The sequence below is a fragment of the Corvus hawaiiensis genome, chromosome 1, assembly GCF_020740725.1.
Source record: "Corvus hawaiiensis isolate bCorHaw1 chromosome 1, bCorHaw1.pri.cur, whole genome shotgun sequence".
Lineage (NCBI taxonomy): Eukaryota > Metazoa > Chordata > Aves > Passeriformes > Corvidae > Corvus > Corvus hawaiiensis.
In genome coordinates, this window is record NC_063213.1 from 62,591,870 (window position 1) to 62,617,615 (window position 25,746).

At 39.1% G+C, this 25,746-nt stretch overlaps 2 protein-coding genes across 8 annotated transcripts in view; both read right to left on the bottom strand.

Annotated features, from left to right (window-relative positions):
• The window catches only part of CDKAL1 (CDK5 regulatory subunit associated protein 1 like 1), a 411,323-nt gene extending 398,496 nt beyond the window's left edge, over positions 1–12,827 (bottom strand). The window contains exons 1-4 of one of the 5 annotated variants that reach the window (XM_048308004.1): positions 12,760–12,827; positions 10,999–11,036; positions 9,212–9,378; positions 6,197–6,309 (exon numbers count right to left, since the gene is read on the bottom strand). In XM_048308004.1, coding sequence (XP_048163961.1) covers positions 6,197–6,309; positions 9,212–9,378 — 280 coding nt within the window. In that variant the 5' untranslated portion in view covers positions 10,999–11,036; positions 12,760–12,827. Of the gene's footprint in view, positions 1–6,196; positions 6,310–7,693; positions 7,787–9,211; positions 9,379–10,998; positions 11,037–12,506; positions 12,722–12,748 lie in introns of those variants that run through there. The other 4 variants (XM_048307996.1, XM_048308011.1, XM_048308020.1 and 1 more) reach the window with 4 other exon arrangements.
• Positions 12,828–17,130: 4,303 nt separating this feature from the next.
• E2F3 (E2F transcription factor 3) overlaps positions 17,131–25,746 on the bottom strand; it is a 42,114-nt gene continuing 33,498 nt past the window's right edge. For 2 of the 3 annotated variants that reach the window (XM_048308041.1, XM_048308059.1), the window contains exons 4-7: positions 25,113–25,271; positions 22,548–22,662; positions 20,125–20,263; positions 17,131–19,439 (exon numbers count right to left, since the gene is read on the bottom strand). In XM_048308041.1, the coding sequence (XP_048163998.1) occupies positions 19,174–19,439; positions 20,125–20,263; positions 22,548–22,662; positions 25,113–25,271 (679 nt within the window). In that variant the 3' untranslated portion in view covers positions 17,131–19,173. The remainder of the gene's footprint in view (positions 19,440–20,124; positions 20,264–22,547; positions 22,663–25,112; positions 25,272–25,746) is intronic. The other variant, XM_048308050.1, reaches the window with a different exon arrangement.

Genomic DNA, 25,746 nt, shown 5'->3' on the forward strand with positions numbered 1-25,746 from the left:
AGCTCTACGCTGCAAGAAACCATCCCAACAGTATCCAGACTCATTGTCACCCTCACTGCCTTATAGGACACTTCTGGCTGCACTGGGAATCTCTCTTCCTCCCAAAGAACTGTGAAATCTTGATCGTCTACAGTTGTGCAACTCCATCTGCTACATCCCATGAGCCTCACCTGTTTTCTTCCCTGCTCTGTCCCATTTCACCATCTCTCCTCATTCTCCTAACCATCTCACCATAGAAGTTTCAGATTTTAAAAAGAAGAAAACCACCACACCCACATCCCGAGTATTCCCATAATAACTGCATGTCAGAGCACTCTTTTCAAGCCTGAACACCAAGAATCAGCACACAAAACAAACTTGTGACGAACAGAAATTCCAATCTTCTAAAAGCAGGAATCAGCATCACTGGAACTGTAAGGCAATTATCTCAAGACAACATGTACAGAAATAAGTTACTTTACTGCCTCTCACAGTATCAACATTCAAAAGCTTTTACATCCAGATTATGAGTCAGCTTGAATCTGAAAGAGAAATCTGTTGCAGAACAGGTGTGCTGGTAAGGTTATCAAGAAATGCAAAAACCATACAGGGCAGTGACTTTACAAGTTAAAGACAATAGGGGAATTCTTCAGCAAGGGTACAAAACACCAGAATTTACATCTCTGTTCCCTTTTCTCCATTGCTCAGCTGCTTCAGAGACAGTTTCATGACTGCAGTGTTGTAGAGAGAACAGAAACACCTCTCATCACCAGAAAAGCAGTGTGGGGTATTTTGCATATTTAAACACACATCATGCATTCCCTGCCCCCTAAAAAAGGATTGTACATTATCTTTTTCCTTCTAAATTGGAACTGCACTCATAACCATTTGAAAAGTACAAATACAAACACAAGGACTAACCTTGAATTCTCTGACTGATAAGGCACTTAATGAGCAGTGAATAAAGATCTGTCTTTTAGCTTAATAAAGAATTCTAAAAATACCTCACCATGAGGATGGTTCACCCCAAAAACTACACAGTAGTCACTACCATTTTACATGATACTTAGGAAGGAACATTTGAGCTTTGTGGAGAGGGTTGAGAGCAGGGTGGAGAGCAAAAAATGGAAAGACCAAGTGCTGATTCTGAGCAACTAAAAGCACACACTGGAAACCAGCAGAGATCGTAGTCAAAATACTTCATCAACCACTATTCAGGCTGCAGAGAGCTTATTTTAATAATACAATAACCTATTTAAGAGATCTGTACTTTAAAACAATAAAATAAACTAAAATCTAGTATTAAAATTTTATTGTGGAGTATAGAAGTACTTTCAAAACAACACTTGAAACAAAGGACCAGATTCTGAAGTGACTCACAACCCATGAATCAATACGTGTACAGTCTTAGTAATTTTCTTTATTTTGCACTTGGATGAATAAAACTCATCCTGCAGCATGCTTTGCTGTGTCTGTATGGGGATGGCCAAAGTCTACATAAGCATGGCTTATTCAACACAATGAACAGGAGACAATGCCTTTGAACGCTGAAGTCCATATTAGATTGTAGCACCTCATCTGCTTTTCAACAGCAGACTCCTTCCTTTTACACCTGTCTTCTTTTCAACATGAGGTCTTAAGAAGATCAAGAGCATTTTTTCCTTTCTTGTCTTCTTCCTTCTTTCTTCTACTCAAATGTGCTGTTTAAGCAGATGGAGAGTCTTAATGAAACCTCAGTTATATCCACTGGTAAACAAAACTGACAAGTGTTTAGAAAATTAACAAGTAGAAGAGGGAAAAAACCCCAGTTAATTTCTTTAATGGAATTTCAAAATATTATTTGATACTTGCTTTAGAGGAATACATAACTACACTGCACAGGGAGTTACAGAGCTGTAAGACATGTAACTTGGACTATAAACACTAAGATCCAATAGGAATTGGCAAGTCTCACTGGCAAGTCCTGCCAACTAAACATAATAATGGAGTGAGCTCTACACAGCAACTTCCCATCCAACACAGTTGCAGAAGAAATTTTTCAGACAGTGCATAGGATGCCTGAACTAATTTTAGATTAGTCTAAAATTGCACAAGTAAAGCTAAAGGTCTGTAACATAACCCAGTTTCTAAGTGCTGAATCAAAGCCAAGCCCACTGAATGAGCAGAGACAATTCTTGTTTCTGGAATCCCATGCTAGAGGAGGAGTTAAGTTCTGTACTAGCATTTATTTCCAAAACCCACAAAAGTGTAGCACAGGTAAGCTTTTACTAGTTTAGTTTCACTGAATGTTTTCTAACAGTTTTTGCTTCATCTTCATAAAAGTTAGTGTTCATTCTTCTGATATTTCTAAGCAACACCTTTCCCACCCCCAGTATGTTTTACAGTGGCTGAGGAGGGAATGCTTTGGACCTGAGCAGCCCTGAGCCAGAAGCAATCTGTACAAAATAACAAGCATACTTAATGTATTGATCCATCAAAATGCATTCAAAGCTGGGCCAAAACCTATTAATTCCACAGAACTAGAAACATACAGATGTCAACATACGTGAATACAACTACCCACTTCAGAAGTCGAAGCATTCTGTGTCTGACTATACCTGTGCAGCTCCATTTTTCAGAGAGAAAGTGCAGCTACATGACACACATACTGAACTCCCTTCCCAAACAAAAATCTCGCTCACAATATTTGAAAGCTCTCAGCTCGCCCACTTCCTGTTTTTCACAGCAGGCATTACTCGTACCATGAGAGTTTCTTCCTCCAGGGCGTATCTCACAGGGAGCACTCCAGCAGGTCTGCAGGCATATCTAAACTATACAGCAAGTCACGCTGCCAAGAAACCAAATCCAGTTTTAGAACCAGTAAAGCCAGCATCAGCTACACTGTTTTCAGAATATGAACAAGCACCCATGGTACAGCCCTACACTGATAGTAGCTGGTCCACACGTTTCTGTGTGGCTCAGGCTCATAAAAGAGCTTCGTGTTCCCACAGGACAGCATGCCAGATTTGTTCAGAATGCTGCCTACCTTCACACTGTAAAAGCAAACACGAAAATAGGTTCAGCTCTTCTACTGGTTTCCCTTTGCCTATTTTTAAGCTGATGCAGTCCCTGACTTTTAATCACCATTGCTGTTATTGCAGTATCTGTGTATTGCTGATTCACACTCTGGTCTGTCCCCAGACAAAGGCAGTCTTTGCTCTGAAAAGCACAGCCTCAGTTTTCACCTTTGGATATAGACATTCCTGGAAGCAACAAAGGGTGCTTGTACAGAAAGAACATTTTTGAAACACATGGAAAGCAAGGAGGATATTATATCCCTGTTCAGTTTCAGGTAAGTCAACTTGTAAGGCAGGTTGCATTGTTACAAATTCCAGTTAACAACAGGAGTCTGTCTGATGCTGCTGTTCTTCCTTCTATGTTTTTTTCCAATCTTGAAATTAGACAGAAGACACTAGAAATAGTGCTTGACTCCTTCATAATGGAGCAATATCTGCAGGTAAAGCTCACTTTATTTCCTAAAGCAAGAACTTTATTCCATCATCTTTTCAGTAAATGTTGTCTCAAAAGCTTAGGAACATGTAGGAATCAGGCTAATCCAAACACTTTTATTTAAGTAATAGTTGTCCAAGACACTGTGACAATAGACAATCTTTCACCTTAGTGAGTATTTCTATCTTTTCCTCAAGAAAACAGTTTTACATAAAACTAACAAATTCCAGCAACAGAGGCATTGATTTACAAAATAGCTCTTGCAAAACATTTTCTTCTTATTTTTTTCATACCATAAACAATATTAAGTTTAATTTCAAGAAATGTTTGAAATTCAAGGAGTTTGGGTCTCAGAACAGGTATTTACAGGATGTCTCCTTCAAGGAGTTTGGGTCTCAGAACAGGTATTTACAAGAATTGCCCTACAATCCAGTTGGGGATGGGAATCACAGCGCAAGGTGTATCTGCATCCTGCGTATTTTCTGCTATTGGAGATGCATAAGCAATAGATTCTCAGCTGTTGTACAAATGCTTCAATAAAAACCCAGTAGTTCTCCAGTGCTGCCTCTGAAGGACGCTCAAGGAGAGAGCTGAGATATTGCTGGGGTGTTAACTTGAATGGCTTGAGTAAAGATAAGATAATATTTGCTAGGTAGGAAAAGTACTGTGCTGGTGCTAAATGATTAGTGGACAATTTTGCTTTACATAAAATGAATCCAGCAGTTTTTACTTCCTCAGATTACATGTAAAACTGTATTTTCCTGCTGTCAGATGCCAAATGACACTCCTGCTCTCGCTCCCAAGAAGTCTGACTGAATGGAGATATGCACCAGGTGAGTAACTTTCCTCTCCCAATGAACTGCACACCGAATTTCTCAAGTGTCTGAGAGCCATCCAGCCTGTATCTTGGAGACCTAAGGAAGGGGAAGCAGCGCATGCAGTTCACTACATGATCGTGATTGTGACCTCTCACTGTTAAGCAACAGTTACTGTTACTAACTGCTTCACCGTATAGGACAAAAAGATTAAATCCCTATTTGACATTCTATCTGAACTTCCCAGATGACTTAATATAAAAGAAGCCAAACATGCCTTCTTAAGAAGAGATTGACAAGAATTACTTAATTTCAAAAAGTAGAAACTACACTGCATAATTTCTGGCTATCACCTAGCACTGAGGGTTTTTTGTTTCTTCCATTTAATGTATGTATATACATTTACATAAACTAAATCAAGACTTAGATTTAATAATGACTAGAAACTAGAGGTCAGTTTCATTTACAACTACCAAAATTACTCTGGAACTCCTGTCCCAGCAACTGCAACTTTTATTCAGTTTTTAGTTCTCAGTTTCAGATTCTAGATATAGACTTATTTCAATTCTAATGTTATGAACAGTTAATTTTCTAAAAAGATAAAGTAAGGTATCAAAAACTTAAGGTAGTTCCTTCCTTCACTGCACTCCCATCTTTCCTACATCCCTCCCAGTAAAATTTCAAAAGCACAGAACAGCCATCTGAATCTTGACAACCCAGAAGTAGCTTCTGGAACATATGCATTAGAAAAACTAAGGTAAAGAGGAGTTAAATTTAAGAAAGCCATAATATAAACTCATTTGCAGTCTTATACCAACAGCTGTTACAAATAAGGTTTTTTGGACCAGCATTCCACTTGTCTGTGGAAAGAGCATACCTACTCCAGAACTGTACTACTAATTTAATAATCACCTGGGTTCCCTAAAATAGTTCAGCATTTGAATAATTCAGTGTCTTATTTCTACTTAAGAAAGATCAACAGCAATAAAGGAAAATGAGATGCAACTGTTTAACGGTATCATGAGGTGTTCAAGAAAAGAAACAGCTGTTTTGTGAAATCAGGAATGTTTTTAGAAAAATGTCAGGACAGACAACTTCGGAGTCTTTCAGTATACAAGTTCAAGTGCGAGACACACCTGAACTTGAATTAATTAATAAAACTTAAGTTTCTATCTTCAGTAGTCAAAAGCTACACAGAAGTATTCCGATAATACTTCTCTGCTGAAACATGGTATTAATCTAACTTTTCAACTTTTTTGTCAGCATATTTTGCATTAAGGAGATGAAATGTGGTTAGCACAACCACAAGTTTGGGGTATTTTTAGGATTGGGGAGATTTTTAAAGTACTTGGAAGGGAAGGAGAAATAGCATTCTCAGCTCTTTGGAATCTACAAGGTACAATCCTGTATCATCCCACCTCCATCATACTGATATTCTCTCCTGAAACAAAAGATCATTCACCTGGAGTAGACCACCTCTGCTCCAGTGCAAACACACACATCACCAAGTGAAAACACACTGCCTCTCTCTCTCTCTCCCCCTTGGGTTCCACCAATTACAATTAAAACCCAAGAATTAATACACTTCCCGTCCACTTTTATGAAAACTTTTCAATTCAGTTTAGCAAGTAAAATGTCTAAAAAAGGCACTGAATGACATCTATTTGATGTCTGCCCTGTCAAGAAAATATAACCATTCTGAAAGCACTCATCCTGTAATCATTCTGCTTAATGCCAGGAAAACACTTTACCTCCTCAGCTTCAGATCAGAAAGGGAATCAGAAGGGGATTTTTAAAAGCATAAAAGACTGAAATTAAGACTTCAATTAAGACTGAAAATATTTGACAACAACTTGACAGCACTGAATGTTCACCCTAGAAAAACTGATTACAGGGCTCACTCATACTGTTACCTGTAATTTTGTATCCATATGCAGCCAGCTGTCCAGCCATGTATTCACCATCTGAATTATTGTGAGAACATCCCCATGTACGAATCCAGATTTTCTGAACACCAGGAATAATGCTGTCAAGTAAAAAGGAATGAGAAATGCAAGTTAAATGATGAACAAGCTCCCCCTTTATGCCCACTGAACTGACTGAATGACCGTAATTCTTCAAACATAAAATAAGCAACACTAACAGTAACAACTCCAAAACAGCTGAGGAAAAACAGTAATTATGTGATTTTAGTGCAATGGGTATTAGGCCTTGCTGGGATAGAGTAACTTTCCTCACAGCAACCCATCTAAGTGCTGTGTTTTGTATCTGTGACTAAGTGTTGATAAGACACCGGTGTTTCAGCTATCACTGAACAGTGCTTGCTTGTTTCCCACTGTGCTCCATCGCACCACATGCAGGCTGCAGATGGACAACAGCCTGGGAGGGACATGAACAGAATAGCTGACCAAAAGGATAATTCAGTCCAGAAGGCATCATGTTCAGCAATAAAAGCTGTGGGTTTGGTATTTCCAAAATAACCATTGCTCCGAGACTGGTTGCGTACCAGTCTGCTTGTGGGAGGTGGTGAATGGTTGCTTTTGCATCATTTGGGGTTTTTCCCTGCTCCTTCCTTCACTTTATCTGTCTTCATCTCAACCTATAAGCTTTCTCACTTTTACTCTTCCAGTTCTCTCCATTGTGGTAGAGTCAATCCACCACAATTAGCAAGAGATAGAAAAGAGTTTTAGCATGGAGAAGGTGCAAGAGCTGTAGGATAACAACAGATTCAGTACACTGCAGTTATCTTAAAGCAGCAACAAAAACCCCAACAAAACACACATATAAACACACCAAAAAAAAACCCCAAACTTAAACTCCCCAACTTTTTCAAAATTATCATATCATGTACAAGTAACCTTCAAGTGACACCAGTGAAATTAGGCCACCAGCAAACAAACTGCAATCTTTTGATATTATGGCATGCATCGATTGTAGTTCCCTCCATACAAGCCAGCTCTATAAATTAACTTGATGGCCACCAGCCGTACAAACAGTGGGAAGCTCCCATCCCAACCCTTCCAGGCTGCAGAAGCAGCATGGCAGACATGCAGTGTGGAGCTAGCACATACAGTGCTCCAAGAACCAACAAGAAGTTCTGCAAGAAGCTCTCACTGAAATTCCTGGGATAACTGCCAATTGAGCTAAAGACGCCAGTACAAGAACACCACACATCCTGGAACACAATACTGCACCCTGCCTACAGCTTCTTTTTTTTCCCTCCCCCTCCACGCTTCTTTTTTAACAGACACTTCCCCTAATTAAAAATAGAAATTTGTTGATGGAACATTAATGATCATTAAGTGTAAACACAGGGTATTTAGACTTCCTGCTGTCCAAACAACACATGTTCAATGCACTTTCTTGGGTATCAAACACTAAAATGCAGCCTGTTAGAGAATATATAGTACCTGAACACTTTGGGGCATGAAGTACTTGTGTGGAGTATCTACAGAGCACCAGTTCAGCTGTCCATACACTCCTGGCAGACCGGGGCCAATGCACTTTTAGGGGCATGCAGATAAAGATGCATTGTTATGCTTATAAAATCTCTTTTGAACACAGATGAAAACTCAAAATTTAATTTCTCCACAGGAAATTAAATTTCCATCCACAATTTATTTTCATCTTTATCGTACACAGAAATTTTATCCACCAACTTTAAACGAATGTGCAAAAAAAGGAAAAAAAAAAAAAGAAAAACCCCAGATCTCAGAACTGCAGTAGAAACTATAATCAATAACTGAGTTGACCTATAGTCTAATCAATTCTACTGCAGCAGATTCTGTTCTTATGGAAATCACAATTAGGAAAAATGCAAAGATACATTTCATGCTCATTGCAAACTATTTCCACTGAAATAAAACCGCAAGTTCAAAAGAAGTTTTACCATGTCACTTGCAGGATGTACACACAAAAAGTACATCCTCTGCAAATCCCAGGATCCAGAAAACAGGTTGAAAGACTGAAGCAAGGAGACTTCATGAAAGGAGACTGGCTTGGGGAACAGTTCAGCACACTGAGCATACATAAGTCCCTGGGCCCTGACAGGATGCACCCACAAGAGAGCCAGGGACATATTGGAGACAGTCCAACAAAGGGCCATAAAGCTCACAAAGGGACTGGAACATGTCTCATAAGAGGAAAGGCTGAAAGTGCTGGGACTGTTCTGCCTGGAGAAGAGAAGGCTCAGGGTGATCTCATCAAAGTATACAAATACCTGAAGGGAGAGTGCAAAGAAGACAGTGACAGGATTTTTTTCAGTGGTGCCCAAGTAACAGGACCAGAGGCAACAGGCACAAACTGAAACATGGGAGGCTCCCTCTGAGCATCAGGAAACAATTTTTTCACTCTAAGAATGACCAAGAACTGGCACAGGTTACCCAGGGAGGTTGTAGAATCTCCATCCCCTGAAGATACTCAAAAACTACCTAGTCAGAGTCGTGCCAACTGGTTCTTCGTGGCCATGCTCAAGCAGGGGGTTTGCACAAGATGACCTTCCTACCTCAAGCCTTTATCAACTCTCAGGATTTTTTTCTTATTTCTCATTTCAGATGTCAAAAGGCTACTCCAGGACTGCATTTTGAAAACTCAGATTGTATTTAGGTAATTAGCATGTAACAGACAAATTTTCAGAAATGTTTTACACATAAAAGCATAACAGAAACCATTTTTCCAGTCTGATTATTCCACTCATCAACATCTTAGCAATAACTGATTTCTACAGAAAATCTGTCTAGGAAAAGAAATTTGCTTAGGATTTATTATTTATTCTCTCTATGTTCTATAAGGACTATTTTACTCATTTTTATCTTGTACACAGATTTTACATTAAGACATAACACGAACTTCCACCTTGTTTTTAAAAGCTGAAAAGAGCATGCAAGATACAAGAAAAGCAACGACACAGGACCAGTGTAAGACTTTACCTGTCACTTGGGGGCTCATCATCTGTCTGAACGTTTTTTTGGGAGTTGCGTTTTCGCACTTTGGGAAAAACATTCTTTCTCACAAACTGCCGATCGTGTGGCCTCAAATCTTCTGCTGACACGATGTCTTCAATATCCTCAAGCACTGACTCACAGGCAGCAGGCATCTTCAGGAAGCGTTGGAAAAGACTGGCATTAGCAAAGCATTTGAGTAGAAAACCAAGGCCTCATATCTACTGTACATTTCTCATAACGAAAAGTCAGATGCATTGCTAAGCATACGTGCAATACATTGCACATATGAGGGATACTGAGCACATAAAAACAACCCACTATCCAGAAACATTTCCAGAATGCCCTCTTCCCCCGATATCTCAAACGCAGGCAGGGAGAAAGTCACAAACCATATAGATTCTTAATGGCGTGTTTATAATCATCTGTACCTTGTCATCTTCTAATTCAAAAACCCTTCATCTCCTCTGACACAACGCATCCAAGATACAGATATTTTTAATCATGTCAGCATCATAATAAAATAGTGAGCTCATGTTAGGTGATGGATGTACTTCCACTCACGCCACAGAAGAATAATGAAAGTTACAGAATCCAAGTGACTGCTTCAGAGGCCATTCTGGCTCTCTTATTTGGGTGTGGACACTATCTAAATATGTTTTCATAGTCCTTCTGAAAACAAACCAAACTATTCCTAGACTTCCTGATTCCACAGCCTTTCATCTGAATTAGTTCATTCATTGGGACAATAAAATAAAAATTTCTGTTTTCAGGTACAGAACGTTAAACAACTATAACTAACTAATAAAAAATAAATATATTATAATCTGGCTAGAACAATATACTAAAAGATTGCTAAAATCTAATTGTGTTTTCCACAAGAAAGTGAATACATATGTATATGTATCTCCCAGCATATGTCAAAATCCAGGTTAGTTTTCAGGAATCAAAAAAAAAGCCATTTGCTAGAAGAGTCTATAAAAAAATGTTACTGCATTAACTACATGCCATACTGCAACTCCTAATTACAATAAAGTCTGAAGTACCATTGGAAACTCAGGTTTTTTACATAAACCAACAGTTTACTAAGGAAATCATATAAGGGCATTTCACAGAGTTTACAGGGAAAATACAACACTTTGCTAACTGACAACGAAGAACAAAAAAACAAGGCTTTAATTTCTTTAAAATTAGACTTCAGGAACAGCAGATTTGCTACTGGCATCAAAACACTTCCAGATGTTGCAAATGAATTACTGAAGAACATAAGAAGTTAAACCCCCATGCATTTTCCCAGCATGTGTCCATCAGTCAATATTGCAAAATATACTTCAAAATAAAACTTCGTGTACAATAAAACTTCATGAACCATCACACATCTGCATTTAACTTAAAAAGGAACAGAATGACGTCACAAAGAGGATGCATCTGCCCCAGCTACTTAGGCAATTAGCATTCTTCTAGATAAAAAAACCCAGGATCTATAAAATAATGCAGCAAAAGGTGAACAAAAATAAACATTCCTGAAAAGTCTAACAATAAAGAACACAAGGGAAAGGTGACATCTCTTACACTACTTTATACCACTGACAATATGTACAAATAGGTAAAGTCATCAAATCAGTATCTGGAAGGGAATAAAAAGTTTTGATTTGTTGTTTTCTTCTCTCTTATAGAAAAATATCCAATGTAATGGAGCAGCTGGAAAAACAACTAAGCTTAGCTTATTTTGGTGACCCATGGAAGAAAGAATACAGCCAAACTAAAATGCCTACCTTTTTAAGCAAGGTCTAAATCCTCTTGGACAGTAATCCTGGGGGGTGGGGGAAAAGGAAAAAAGATATGGCATGAACAAGAAGAACTAGCAGACAGAAAACCGTGAATCCATGTTATTGTGCAACAAGTATTCATCCTCCCTTTGCAGAAATACATTCCTTGCCCAGCTTGACCTCATGTGGACTGGGTACACATGCTGGATGGCTGGGTGGAAGAGCACCCACATTTTCCCTGTCTCCTGAGCAGGGGCACTGTTCTTTTAATCCTTCTTCTATAGTCTTTTTTTTTTTTTTCCCCAAGTCAGATGTATTTAAATTATCTCAGACTTCCCCCAGATTCTGCCTTCAATCAGTTTAAGATTTTGAATGAAAGAAGGGAGAGATTAACAGCAAATTTTAGTTCAAATCATTCACAATTTTTTTTTAAATTAGAACACTGTGAAGTTATTTTAAAACAGATTATTTGGTATCTGCACTAGTTCCATATGCATGCATGGTATCTCCTTCACAAGGAAAAAAAAAAAAATAAAGACAGATTCCTGCAGCTATTCTGGTAGATTGACTAAAATAAGAAGCAATAACAAAATTAGAAGTTAATGTATTCTTCTCATACTGCCAAGCTGCACCTACAGAACTCTACATTTCTCTTAAAAAAATATCAGTAAGCAAATAAAAAACTACAGTTGTTTTAACATCTTCTCAGAAACAAAACTTCCCTTGTGCCAGTCTGTTTTGGTCACCCCTCCTCAATCTCCTTGCACATATGGAGGACTTCCATCCAGGTGGAAGAGGACCGCTCTTTTCAGCTATTTACCAACAGATGTCTCCGGGAACGCCCCAGGATTCTATCCCCGGGCTCACACAGAGCAGAAGAGAACTGTACCGTTAACACAGAGTGAGACCAAGTATTATGTACATGTACACGTGCATGTGAATATATGTGTGTATACATACATCACAGAATGACAGAATTATTAGCGTTGGGAAGGGACCTCCAGAGATCATCCAGCCCTGCCAAGTCAGGGCCACCTGGAGCAGGTTACAAGGGAATGTGTCCACGTCGGTTCTGAATGTCTCCAGAGAGGGAGACGCCACAGCCTCCGCGGACAGCCTGTTCCAGTGCTCTGCCACCCTCAAAGTTCTTCTTCATGTCAAAGTGAAACTTCCTGCGTTTTATGGCCTCATCCTGTCACCGGGCACCTAAAAAGTCTGGCACCATCCTGCTGGCACCCGCCTCTGAGATACTGATATGAATTAACGAGATCCCCTCTCAGTATTCTCTTCTCCAGACTAAACAGGCCCAGCTTCCACAGTCTCTCCTCATATACATAAATACGTAAACTATATATATATATATATATATATATATATATATATATATGTATATAAGCACAGACACAAGTACAGCCCACGGGCGAGGGGCAGCCGGGCCGCCGCCTGGACCACGCACACCCCGAAGCCCAGCTGGGCTCGGCTCCCCTCCCCCGCTTCCCCCCCGCTGAGAGTACCCCATCCCCGAGCTGCATCCCGGCCGCCGACCCCTCCGGAGATTCCCGCCAGGAGATTCGTCTCCTCCTCCCGACGTTAACGCGGAGCCCTGGGAAGGCCCCACAGGGGATGGGAACATCGCGCGGGCAGGAGAAGGGGATCGGCCACACCGTCAGAACCGGGCAGGGGAAGGAAGGACGGGACGGAAGAGGAGAGGAGCGGAGGGAAGGGGGCCGGGGCCCATCCCGACCCCGCCACTCACCCGCACCTTACCCGGGCTCCGCCATCGCGCCCCGCCCCCAAGCCCCGCGCGCGCAGCGACGCCAGGACGGCGGCCGGCGGAGGCCACAACAGCGCGGAGGGCGCGGCACCGCCGCTTCGCCACTGAGAGCGCGGTCCCCGGCGGGAGAGCCTCCCGGAGCCTTGGAGACTCAGCTTCGTTGTAATCGGAAATTAGCAACGCCAGCAATGCCTATCCAGTTAAAGCGGCTGCGATTCTGGTGTGTCTGATCCAAATGGGAGATGAGCTATTCAACCCTCTTCTGGCCACAATGCCCTTTCTTTATCATTATTTTTAATCGTTAATTTCCTCAAAATACAATGCTAGTAGCAACACTGCTGAATAGTCTAAACGATATTGGTCAAAACATTTGGTATCAGATGGCTAGAGTTTCTGGCACTGTTTTCCTCCAAACTTTTCTGACTGATATTTAGTAAAACACCAGTGTGTTGGACTTGGATGGCTGAAGCTAAAGTTCTGAGCAGATTAAGTGTGCAGTGTCCTTGGTGATCAAAGTGTTGTACAGAGTGAGCATAATGTTATTGCTTTGGCTTTAAAATGCACAGTTAACCTAAAACGATTATTTATATTGTATCTTTCTTTAACATATTCTATTTTGAGGTAGTCAGCTTTGGAATGCAAAAGTCACCACTTCCTGTAGTTGCAAATCAAACATCAAGTTTCTCTCTTTAGAAGGGGCCTTTGGAGTCAGTTTACTCCTTGAAAAGAAGATTATAGTCTCCCTGGAACTGGGGGGAAAGGTAATGAAAACCCTGAGTGTATTCCATAGTAGGTCTGTTGGTTCACTCGCAGATAAAATGTGGCAACCTCTAATTACGAAAATTATTTCCCTCTCCTTTTCCTATGAACTAGGGCTTATTTTATGTAATGCTTAGCTGACAATGCCCACAGGGGAAAAAAAAAAAAAAAAAAAAAAAGAAAATGTGGCCAAAGGAACAGGAGAGATTTCAAGAAGAGAACTGGGACAGAAAGAAATAAGCACTTCATTTAAATCAGTCCTTAAGAACAAATCATTCTGAGCAGGACTGAGCACTATTAATATCACCCTGGTCTCATGATAGAGTCATTGTTACTGTTTAAGATATATTTGCCTTCCTGTTTGGTCTTTGTTTAGGCACACAAGTACTTTCCAGAGATTCTCTCAGCGAGCCACTGTGTGATGTGTAATTTGTTACTTTTGTAGCATTTTTAGCCCAGGAGAGAATGGAGGAAAATATTTCAAAATGGGTGGCCACGCTGATCTATTTCAGACCTCCTCCTATGGTGTCAGCAGTCCTTACTAGGCCAGTAATAATGGTATCTATACCACCAATCAGCCTTTTAACTGCTGCCTGATAAGGTTAGCGATTCTCTTCCTTTTCGCTTTTCAGTTTCCCATGTTCAAAGTATTTCCCATGCAGTCCTTGAATTCAGCTTCTCTGTTCTGGGAGCACTGCACTGCACTACCTCACAGCTGTCCCCACCAGCCAAGTGTTCGTGCTCTGGTTAAACGCAGCTGGGCACGCACAGCTGGTTTATGGCTGACTGAAAGAGCAAAGCACAGACAGCCTGCAAGACATAACCAAAAATCTCCAAATGGCCAACACTGACCAACACTACTCATTAAGGGGAGGCAGTGATCTCCAAGAGCAGCTCCCAGGCAGGAAAAGCCCATGAGTCCCATACCTAGTGACATAAATAGGCCACACTGATCAGTTCCAGCATGATCCAGCAGAGCCTTTACTTTGTCCTGCTGCCAAGAATGCAGAGTATCAAGCAGCCCTTGTGACAACACAGTCGTTTGAGTCCTAGGATGTAGCCACAACATGGAAGGCACTCTCCCAGTGCTTTTGAAGCTCACAAACCTAAGCTGGTTTGTAGCATATTCATAGTAACAAATAAAGCTGCATCAGACAGCAGGTAGCACAGCAGGTAGGGAAGGAAGCAGATGATTCCCTACACCTCCTGATCAGAGGAAAGAAGTTCATCCATATCTATCTGGGAAAACTGCTTTTTATGTGACAGTGGCTAGGAGTACAACTTCCAGTACTGGCCTTCTCTGGGCTGGCAGCAGACATGCTCCATTTCCTTGAGTGTCCAAAGAAGAGCTTTAGATTACTTCCTTTCCAAGTTGCCTGCAGACCTTACTTGCTACTCTTCAGGTCTGGTAGACTCAAAGACATCAGCCTCAGACTAGGTTACCAACTGAAGTCATAGGTTTTGCAGGAGTAGGTAGTTGGAAAAATAAAAAAACTACCAGGAAAATAAAATCCAAATCTCAAATTCAGCTCCTGGTTAGTAGAAGACACATCCTTAGTTGGTTTAGAGCATCTCAACTAACATCCTTAGGGAAGGAAAACAGCCAGGGAGGTGAGGGCTCAATTTTTGTATGGCAACCTTATTCTCTGCTAACTAACATCAGTTCTGGGTGGAAATAGCTGGGAAGGTATTCAGAAAAAAATGGAGAGTCCTAAAAGAGATACAAGAAATTAGATTTTTTTTTCCTCTATTCTTGAAATTTAGGAGAATCTGGCTGATCATTTGTAAGCAACATTCAGCACCACTCAGAACTGGTAACAATCCATTTTATCCTGTTATATGTGACACTTTCTCCCTGTCAAGTTTTAGAAAGAAAATAGTGGATAAAGAAACTCCCAGACTTAATAAAGGCCAAGCATTCTTCTGACCATTGCTTAGCTGTACAGTAATATCCAGGCAGATCTTGCTTCAGCAAGAAAAGCAGAATGGGGAGATGAATTCTACTTGTTTATGCTTTTGTTAATACCACTGCACTGACTTTGCTCTACAGGCTCGTGGTTCACTTAATGTTGAGAATTGTTGGCTCCAGGAACACTAATGGCTTCATGCATTAACCGTGTTTCATGTAGGGGGAAAAGACATATACTAACTTTGGTGCTTTTAAACATGTAGCTATGTTTCACTCTACAGAACTTTCACTCACCTTACATATCTTTCATACTTTCTACAACAAAAATGTTCGTGTCTGCATCAAGACCAAGGTGCACTTTATTCTTTCAGGTGTAAGTCAAAAGGAATATAAAGTGACTGTTTCTTGCCATTTGTAGGTGGATGAGTTCTTACTGTAGGTTCAAGAGCATGAACCTCCCCTTTTACTTTCAAACTCCTTTCCTGTGTGTAAAGGAATAAATAGCTGCCTATCATTCAGGCCATTTTGACAGATTTTTCCAAAACCTCTTCCATCTGCTGGCAGCCAAGGAATGCAGCATATGCAGCCCCCAATAAAATCTCCCTGAAACTAATACTTGTACACTGGGTAATGTTGAGGTACACCATGCTAGCCCAGAGGAGCAGGAATAAGTATTTTAACTGGCTGGGTTTTTTTATCCTGCACCTCAGCACATGGCAAGTTTGCAAAGCAGATACAGAAAGCAGAAGGAAGGAGAGGGGAAAATGACATGAAAACTGGTAATCCATAGCAGATTCTAGGGGCAAATAAAAAAGTGCCTACGGCAACTGTAGAATAGAGAAACAGAGAACAGGCCAGGGAGGTACAGCAGATATTTATTGCCATCTCTGCTTCAAAGGGAGATCAGAGAACACAGCCATCTAGCCCTCCCTTATTATTTATTAAGAATATAGAGAGGACCTTTGTAATCTTCCTTTCAGTACTGCAGTGTGGATATGTTTGAATATGTACAGGTGCACAGAGGAAGTAATAGCCTTCTCCTAGTGTGCAGGAAGTTGACAAGATACAAATGACTTGCTCAGAGGTACAACATTACAGCATTTAAGCACTCAACCATATTACAGTGATTTTATTATCCTGGGGTTTTTTTGTTGTTGTGGTTTTTTTTTTTTTTTTGGCAATTGATGGATGGCATGTATCTAGAAAGGTGCTGAAGCAATACCAGAAAAGATGTACAAGTTTGTAAATACAGGTCTGGCACAAGGGACTCAAGAAAACACAACTTCTTCTCAAAGCTACTATTAGGAAACTTCTGGAGAATTATCAGTAGGAAGGTTAAGCAGATCCTCAACAACTGCTTTCATGTGATTTAATCCTACAATAACACAATTTCTATGAAGTTTGCAAGAAGTCTGTTTCTAATTCATATGAGAGGAGAGGGAATAAATAAAAATAAACTTGTATTATCCCAACCTCTGGATCACCTGCTGTGTCTCTTAACACGTGTCTTTTCTTCTTGTTTCACTCTGGCGTAAAAAAACCCGCTGAACTTATTGTTGGCATTGTAAAAAAATGGGATTGAAACTATCTGGTGTCAAATGAGTCTTTGCACTAATAACGAAAACAGTAACAGGTTTCAAGAAACAGTATGACAGGCACCAAGAGTAAGAAAAATTTAAATAGCTGTATACAAATCTAAAGTCTTTAAAAAATTTCATTTTTATTGATTCATTACCATACAAAATTTATTCAAATTACATCCATTTGAAGTGGTAAGATCACAGCTAGAGAACAGGTCACCCTTTAATAAATCTATTTACAAAACTCACCATAAAAGCTTTTTTTGTTGATTTTTTTCTTTTTTTTTTTTACAGTATTTTACAGAGGTTTGTTTTGTTTTTTTTTTAAACTAGCATACAATGCAAAGCTAAATTAGATTAGTATTTTGCCCACACACATTGGGACAAGTGTTTAATTTGTACAAAAAAAAGATGGTCTGCGTTAGTCTTCATTTTCTCTTCCCTCGCAAAAGTGCCCCTTTGTCTCATAAATCTTCATGCTCACACAACTTTTACTTTCCTCTTCCACAAGACAAAAACTTTAAATACTACAATTTTATTTACAGATCCACATCTAAAAAAACTCTTAAAAAATTACAAACCAGCTAGAAAATATTCTGGCAGTGTTTACAAATTAATTCTATTGTACAAAACTGCTAGATAACTAAAGTGTGAGTTGAGAACATATATCAAATTAAATACAACTGCTGAATGATCTATGCAAACATTTGTACATATAAACACACACTTAACACTGTTTAACAGTTCTTTATGTGTTGCCCTTTATACATTTGTTATATTCCAAAACCCACACAGTCATACAGTTTCCTTATTAGTACTGTGACTTCTTGCCTTTTCGTGTGTGAGCTTTCATAGCAGCAACTCAATGGTACCAGAAAACCTGCATACATAATATTCTACTACAGTACAAATAGTACTAATTTTCTGAGTATGTCAGATAAGCACAACAGTAATGCAAACAAAAAGATTATATGGGCATCATCTAATCAACATTACATTAATTTAGCCCAGAACATGGCAAAATATTTTACACTCAAGAAAAACAAAATTATTTAAGACTTCTTAGAATTCCTTTGACGTTCAAAAAATAAATATTGGTACTATACTATACTAGCAAAGATCTTCAAAAAATAAATGCAATTCAGTTGATGTGGTACTTACAGTTATGTACTTTGGAAAAAAATTAGTTCCATTTTGCTGGCGAAGAGAATTATAAAAAGCTGTAAGCAGAGGAAGCTAACCCACTGAGATAAATATGATATATTGAACAAACAAAGCTTGGCATAAGTGTTTTCCATAGAGGGAAAAACCCACAGTGCATCTCTAGTAGGCACTTAACATGAAGCCCCACTTAGTACCACAAAAATTCATGTACCAGTTCTAATGCACACTGGGGGCAGTAAAATTGAACTGTGCATCTTCGTTCTAGTTTAAAAAAAACAACCAACAAAAACTACTTTCACACACACACACACACACACACAAGCATTTTTAAAAATCTGCGATTACTACGAGAAGTGGCAGAACTTTATACTTTTCAATATCTGCAATATACACTACATTTACAGTGTATTTTTTTTTCATTAAAAGCTTTTAAGGACATAAGTATTTGACCTCATAATGAGACATATACACAGCTCAAAATGAGCATTATGACAGCAATTTAAACATTCCCACAAGTAGCTGAAGAATCCCATTCCACTCTTTTGCATTACTTCATATTTACGTTCACTGCATGTACAATCCATGTTGTGACACCCAAAAGACATGCATTCTCTGCAGAAGGCACGACCTGAAATACTATTATAAAATTGTTATTTAGGACTAAACCAGTTCATGAAGCCCTTCTCCGTAAGCCCACTTGTCACGGTAAGCAGAGACTGGGGGAGTGTGAAGACAAAACATTTACGGTCACCTGCTTGCACCTGCTGACTCGCAAGGCACTGGAGCTCAGGGTCAAGGAGAAGGCTCTGCTGTAAATGCCTTCCATTGTTTCTTATAGTATTATAGGGAGTACTCAATTAAAGTATCAGCATTGTTCAGGAGCCTAGTTTATTTAATAATGCTATTTTATGGTAAGTAGAGGACAACTCTGAATGACAGCAGGTTTTTTGATTCCATTAAAAACATAGTTTAGGTATGGACAGCACTTAAGACAATCAGCTGTATATAAATTCATCCATCAGTGAAGGAAGCTTCTCTAAATCATAAGCATCAAAGAGGTCACTGATGCCTTCCTCATCCCCAAGGCTCAGCAAATAATCTTCCTGAAGCAGAGGAGGCAGCAAATTCACAAATGGTCCTTCAAAGTTTGAGGGAATTTGGTCCTCAGTCTGCTGTAGAAGGTTGGCTGGAGAAGCCAATGGAGAGATTGTTGCCATATTTACTGAGCAGTCACCTTGTCCTGAGTTAGCAGAAGCCACTTCTGTGAGAGGAGAGAGAAGAAAAAAAAAATAAAAGATGTCACATTTAGTCTCAGTAGAAATATCAGACACAGATCAAACAAAGGAACCACTGCATAAAGAGCCTTTCATAAAGCATCATTTCAACAATAAAAAAATGGCCTGCATATAATTTCTAACTTTTTTTGGTATGTTACAAAGGGCTTCTCAAGAATGAACGTGTTGCTATCTCTCTGACTTTTCTATTAAAAAGTTATCTTACAAGATTTAAACAACTACGGGGGAAATAAATCAAGCATAGTGAGATGCCCATTTTTCAGTGGAGTTCATAGTCAAAACTGAGAACTAGATAACAAATGTCATCAGTGAAGCAATGTAGCTCCACATATACTGATACACAGAGATTTCTGCCTCTTGTGTTGAGATGGATCTTTACGGCTACTGTCCTATTTGAAAACTTGAACAAAATTGTTTCTTTCTTCAATATTGCATACACTTTGTTTTCATATGATATGCAAACAGGAAACTTATTTTAAACAAATGATGTAAAGGAAAACGTATTTCCCACTACATAAACCAGAAATGCATCGTGAAAAATTGATGCCTTAGCTTTTAATTTCTTAGAAAAATAGAATAAGAGCTGGAAATCCAAAGTTCAAAATGAAAAACCTTGAAGAATGGCCATTAGTAGCAAAGAAGTAATTTTACCTTTGGAAATGGTTTTGGAGATATTTCCATTGTGGTCCTGACTATAGGTTTTCATTGGACTGAGGGCATCGTTTTCCTCTGGGCACAGATAAACTTCAATAGGTCCTTGAGTACTGGATAAATGTATCAATGCACTCTGCTAACAGAACAAACATCAGAATGTCATTACACCAATGAACACAACAGAATATTGATGACACTGAATAAACTCTTACTGGAGTGTGAGTGTTTGAGTACAGTTTTACTAATCAAAAGAACCTGAGAAGAACACCAAGCCTTTTTTTCCGAGATGTGAAAGGTTTGGCTGAGGTATCTTGCAGACTAGAACATAAAAACTTTTCCCACTGTAGTGCACAACTCTCAAAATCACACCATTTTGTGTGTCATATCATAAGGAGAGAGGTATACAGGATTAAACTCCTAACATTTTCTTACAGCCACAATAGCCTGGAGCATTCTGATGGAATGGAGCTGTGGGATGCAAGTCACAGGTTTTATTATTATTCATAACAATAATATTGGATGCATTTGTGTAAACGTTTCTGCTTTAAAAATATGCCAATACATCTTTCACACTCTCCCAAAAGCCTTCAGCATTTATTCAACTGAACTCAAATATCTACATGTAAGTTCACCTATTTATCAGGCAATGTTTCCAAATAACAAAAAAAACCCGAGCCAGATGCCATTTTCTTCACCCAAACTTATTTATATAAGTCCTTTTGCCCCCTCAAGGCAATGATTTTGATGGAGATTCTGAATAGGAACTGCTAATTTGTTGCAAGAAGTTACATTTTTCTTAACTTTCACGGATGCAATAAACCAACATGACCCAGGCACAGAAAACCTGCAAAGCTCCTCTTTGCGTTACGATGGAAAATCATAAATTACTCTGGTTACAAATAAACCTGTTCCTGCTGTATTGCATTAATAGCTTTCTAAAAAGCATGAATACAGGCATTGGGTACCTCTTTGCAGACTTGTTTAAAATACTTCCTTTTGTGCCCTTTGACAAAATGTTCCTCATATTATTTGGGTTCTGACAGTTATGTAACATAATAGATAGCGTTTACAAATACAGAGAACAGCAACTGAATGAGGGCTTCCCAGGGCAGAAAAAACAGTTAAGAGTACTTAGGGCAATGCTATAGATAATTAGGAAAAAAAGGAGATGGGAAGAGCAGGAGTTGAAGAAGGAAGGTACTATTGAGCAACTGAGGTATGCAAAAAAAGAACACTGAAATGTAACTGCATGTGACAGAAAGAAATAGGACCTTACTGCCTGAAGGTGAAAATTAAATAAGTTGAGTATAGAAAATAAGCGAGGTCTAAGCACTAATTTTAATGATTGTGTACATCTCTCTCTGCCTGCCTGATTTCACTGACTTAAAAATCAAAGCATAATGCCCAGGGGAAAGAGACAGGAAAGCAAACAACAATAACAGTATGTATTTATGAATACTGATAAAAGACATCCTTTCCTCATTGCAGCAAAATGATTTATTCTTCCTGGCAAAACCTGCAACAAGGTTCAAGGGGGAAAGTAAGGACAAAGGCAGGGAAAAGAAAAAAAGAAGGATGGAAACCATAATGGGCCTAAGGAAGTGCAGGATAATCTTAGGGAAAAAAAGTGACAAGGAATCCAGTGCCTATTCCTGCCTACAGGGCAGCAGGTATTACTGAGCTCACTGGCCAGTGCAGGGATGAAGGATTAAGGCACAGGTATGAACAAAACATAGCAGTGTTTGTGGGGTTAGCCCCATCTCTAGCTGCTCCTTGAGTGAAGAAATTAGGTACATTTTTTGAATCTCTAAACCAGCGGTTCCTGTCAATTATTCCCATTTGCCCAACATAGTTGGGTCTGTCTTCCTAAGTGAGAATTAAAGTAAGTGCCAATGAAACAAAGATGATGATGAAAGAAGAAAGGGTGAGAATGTGTTCTAGGAGTAAAACACAAATTTCTACAATAACTGTAATATTTCAGAAAAGAAATTCCTACATGAAAACACGTTTAAATAAATTAGGATATCAGTTATAGGAGCTGTTAAAATGCTTAAGGCATTGAGTTACCCATTAACTTTTTAACCAAAATAACAAAGCTGAATTTGAGAAAGGTTTTACGTTGTTACAAACCAAGGAAACTTCAATTTTCAATAAAGAGCTGTTCTTTATATAAAGTATGGCAAAAGAAAATATCTGTAAATAGTGTGTATTACTCTGAAGAAATCTGAAAGTGAGCGAAAAGGAACAAATAACGATTGTTCTGTGTAACCTGATTTTTAAAGTTTCCCCTCTTTAAAAGAAACATCCCTAAAATTTTTAAGAATATAGGACTGTGTGCCTGGGCTCAGTAAGACCCAGGAGACACTGCATCTGTAAAAAAATGATAGATAACCTAGCAGAAAATGCCAGGTTCTCCTTACCTCCACTGGGTCAGGCACTTCAAGTCTTGTTTCTGGAGGAGCTTTCACAACTATAACAGTTTGGTCTTTAAGGCCACTAATTTTTCGAATATCTTGATATGTCACATAAGCTAATGTAATCACTGTTAAGGAATTTTCCATCCCAGGTTACAATACATTCAGACTATTAGAAGAGGCAGAAATCTTTCAATTATTTTTCCATTTTCTCACACCTACATAGCTCTTAGCCCAAGGTTTTCTGTTCTCTACACTGTGATTGCCATGAAGCCCTGTGAGAACTTCTCTTTGATGTGACAGCTAGGGCCTCTGCTCAGTGAAAAAAGGGGCTCTCTGTGCTGAGTGCTTCTCTCCTCCTCTATATGCAGGAAACTACATAAGCTAAGGCTCAACAACCTGAAATTACTCACAGACTCCATGAAGCAAAAATTTTTATGCACTTGCTATCAAAATGCAGAGAGCTGAAAGTCACTGAAAAAGTGTATAGGAATTTATAGATGCATGCTATAGAAGCGCATACACAGTATCACTGAATCATAGAATGGTTTGAGCTGGAAAGGACCTTAAAGATCGTTTAGTTCCAACCCCTCTGCCATGGGCAAGGACACCTTTCACTAGACCATGTTGCCCAGGCCCCCTCCAACCTGGCCTGGAGCAATTCCAGGGATAGGGCATCCACAGCTTCTCTGGACAACCTGTTCCAGTGCCCCACCACCCTCACCGTAAAGAATTTCTGTCTAATATTTCATCTAAACTCACCTTCTTTCAGTTTAAAGCCATTCCCCCTTGTCCTGTCACTACATGCCCTTGAAAAACTCCATCTCCAGCTCCCCCACAGGCCCCCTTGAGGTACTGTAAAGGTGCTACAGGGTCTCCCTGGAGTCTTCTCCAGGCTGACAAAAACTGTAATTCAGTTTAAATTTGAAGGGCTTTGCAAACATAAATATGTAATACCTACAACATATATAAAATATATATAAATATATAAACATTTATGCAACACTTGTATATTTATATATTAATTTATATTATATAAAGTTATTTTAAAAGCCTGTTTAAGCAGAATGTCAAATTCTGCATAAGCACAGAATAAATATGAATATTTTGCTGTTCAACATGTATTTGTCAAAATGACAGTGTTTTGGGGGTTACTACATGGTGAAGCCTCACGTACTGATCCACGCAACTGAGGTGTCAAAGTGCTTTTGGCTGTGAAAGGAACCGTGAAATGGCCATGATCACATGCATGTGGTTCCAGATCTTTAGTTTTGTATACTGTGAGGTACCTGGCATAATGTTTATGCCAGAGAAATAAAAAGCCTGACTTACTATATGTTTTGGTGGTGTGAATGTGTGCTGTTACTGAGCAGTACAGCAAGACAGACTACCCAAGCTCCAATATATCTTGCATCTATCTTGGAGCAAACAGTTGAAGAGGCAAAGTGACAGGTCATCGTTCACCCAAATGGCTTTTATCAAGGCTTTTACCACTCGTTAAGTAATGTTTGCAAATGCAGATTGATCCTCGAAGGATTCAGTACTGCAAAAATCGAGAATTGTCATGTTCAGTTTTGTCTTGCTTATGTCGCTTCATGGATAGTGCTCTTAGCTGAAGGCAGTGCTGATCCTGCTGCCCATGCCACTTGGTGATCTTTGGTTACATCAAAATGTCTATGAAATCCAGTCAAAAGACAACATTCACATAGTTCAAGTACTTTTTACTGGTACTCCCACTTATTTCCTATCCTTCAGAACAGAGTAAGTCCACTTTATTAGATATTATTTAAACACTACTTATTATATACAGTAATAAGTTTTCACATCAGCATTTAATAAAATGCTTTCTTGTGTTGCTAATAGGTGGAAAATGTAAGGAAAGTGACTACTGGTTAATTACAAAGGGCATTAACAGCCAAAATAAGTCATATGAACCTTATGCAATTTAGTATTGCTATTACATTAAATAATTCAGACTAAGGTATTTTGAGAGCTCATAAAACCTGTATCTATGATATTCTATTATAGATTCTCTAACCAGAGGAATCTGAAACGTAGTTGCAAGTTTCAGACTAAACCGAATCCCAACTTTGTTTTCTTCTCTGTGCCTCTATTTATAAACATATCAGTTTAAAGTAAAATAAATAAATAAATTTTAAAATAATGACTACACAACTCTGTTACCTTGTCAGACTTTCTCTTCATGCCTTTATAATTTCTGAACCCATAAAACTGGGGTTTGCCCTAGGCTCAAAATGCTTGAAAAAAACGCAGGGCTATTGGATATTGTCACTCATTAATCAGTAAGGTTCTTGGTTCTACTGTATGTGAGCACAAATGTTAACAGTCTCCTTCATGTATCACCTTTTCTTTTTTGTCTTTTCACATTCCAGAAGCACTACAGGCTTAAGCTGCTTAAGTAACTTTTATATCAAACTACATTAAAACCTTTTCAACTTCTTGAAGCTTCTGATGCTTGCTTTCTATCACATCACTTAGAGAGAATTCTCCTAGTATTACAGGGCACAGCAAGGAGGCTGAGCACCTTTGAGGTTTTGGGAAAAAGGATATCTCTGATTCTCTGAGTCCTCTGTTAGCAGCTTGAGGTCCAGGGTGCAGCTTTGGATTAGCTCATCCAGTTTCTTCTCTTCCTGAGTCAGTTCGGTCACCTCCTTCGTGAGGCCTTGGCGCTGCGCCAGCATCCCACCATCCTCTGACAGACTGCAGCCCCTACAGACACAGAGAAGGAAGACATCCCTTCAACTTCTGTAAAGTTTGACCCTATGCCATGGTAAAGGGGAGAGGCAGGATTTCACACTGCAGATCAAGTTCTTAGTCCTTTCTCCCTAAACCCACCCACAGCGAGTCAACATAAACTATGCTTTCCAGAAAAAGCATCTTTTTAGCACAACAACACATTTTGGAACTGCCACCAAGATGGAAGAGTTGAGTATTTCTACTTACTTCCAAAATCTTGTTTATAACCACTTAAAAAAACCCAAGGAAAGCAGTAGGTAGAGACACGTACCTAAAACTTACTCTACATGCAGAAGTAAATTAATTAATCCAGTTTTCAAACAAGCTGCTGGTCTCTAATGTCCCTGACAGATGCTTTTTATAAACTTTTCCTAACAGAAAAATAAAACTTTATCTTGTTGGAAGGCATTTTGGATGATTGCTTGGAGCAAAGTGTTAGAATGGAAGG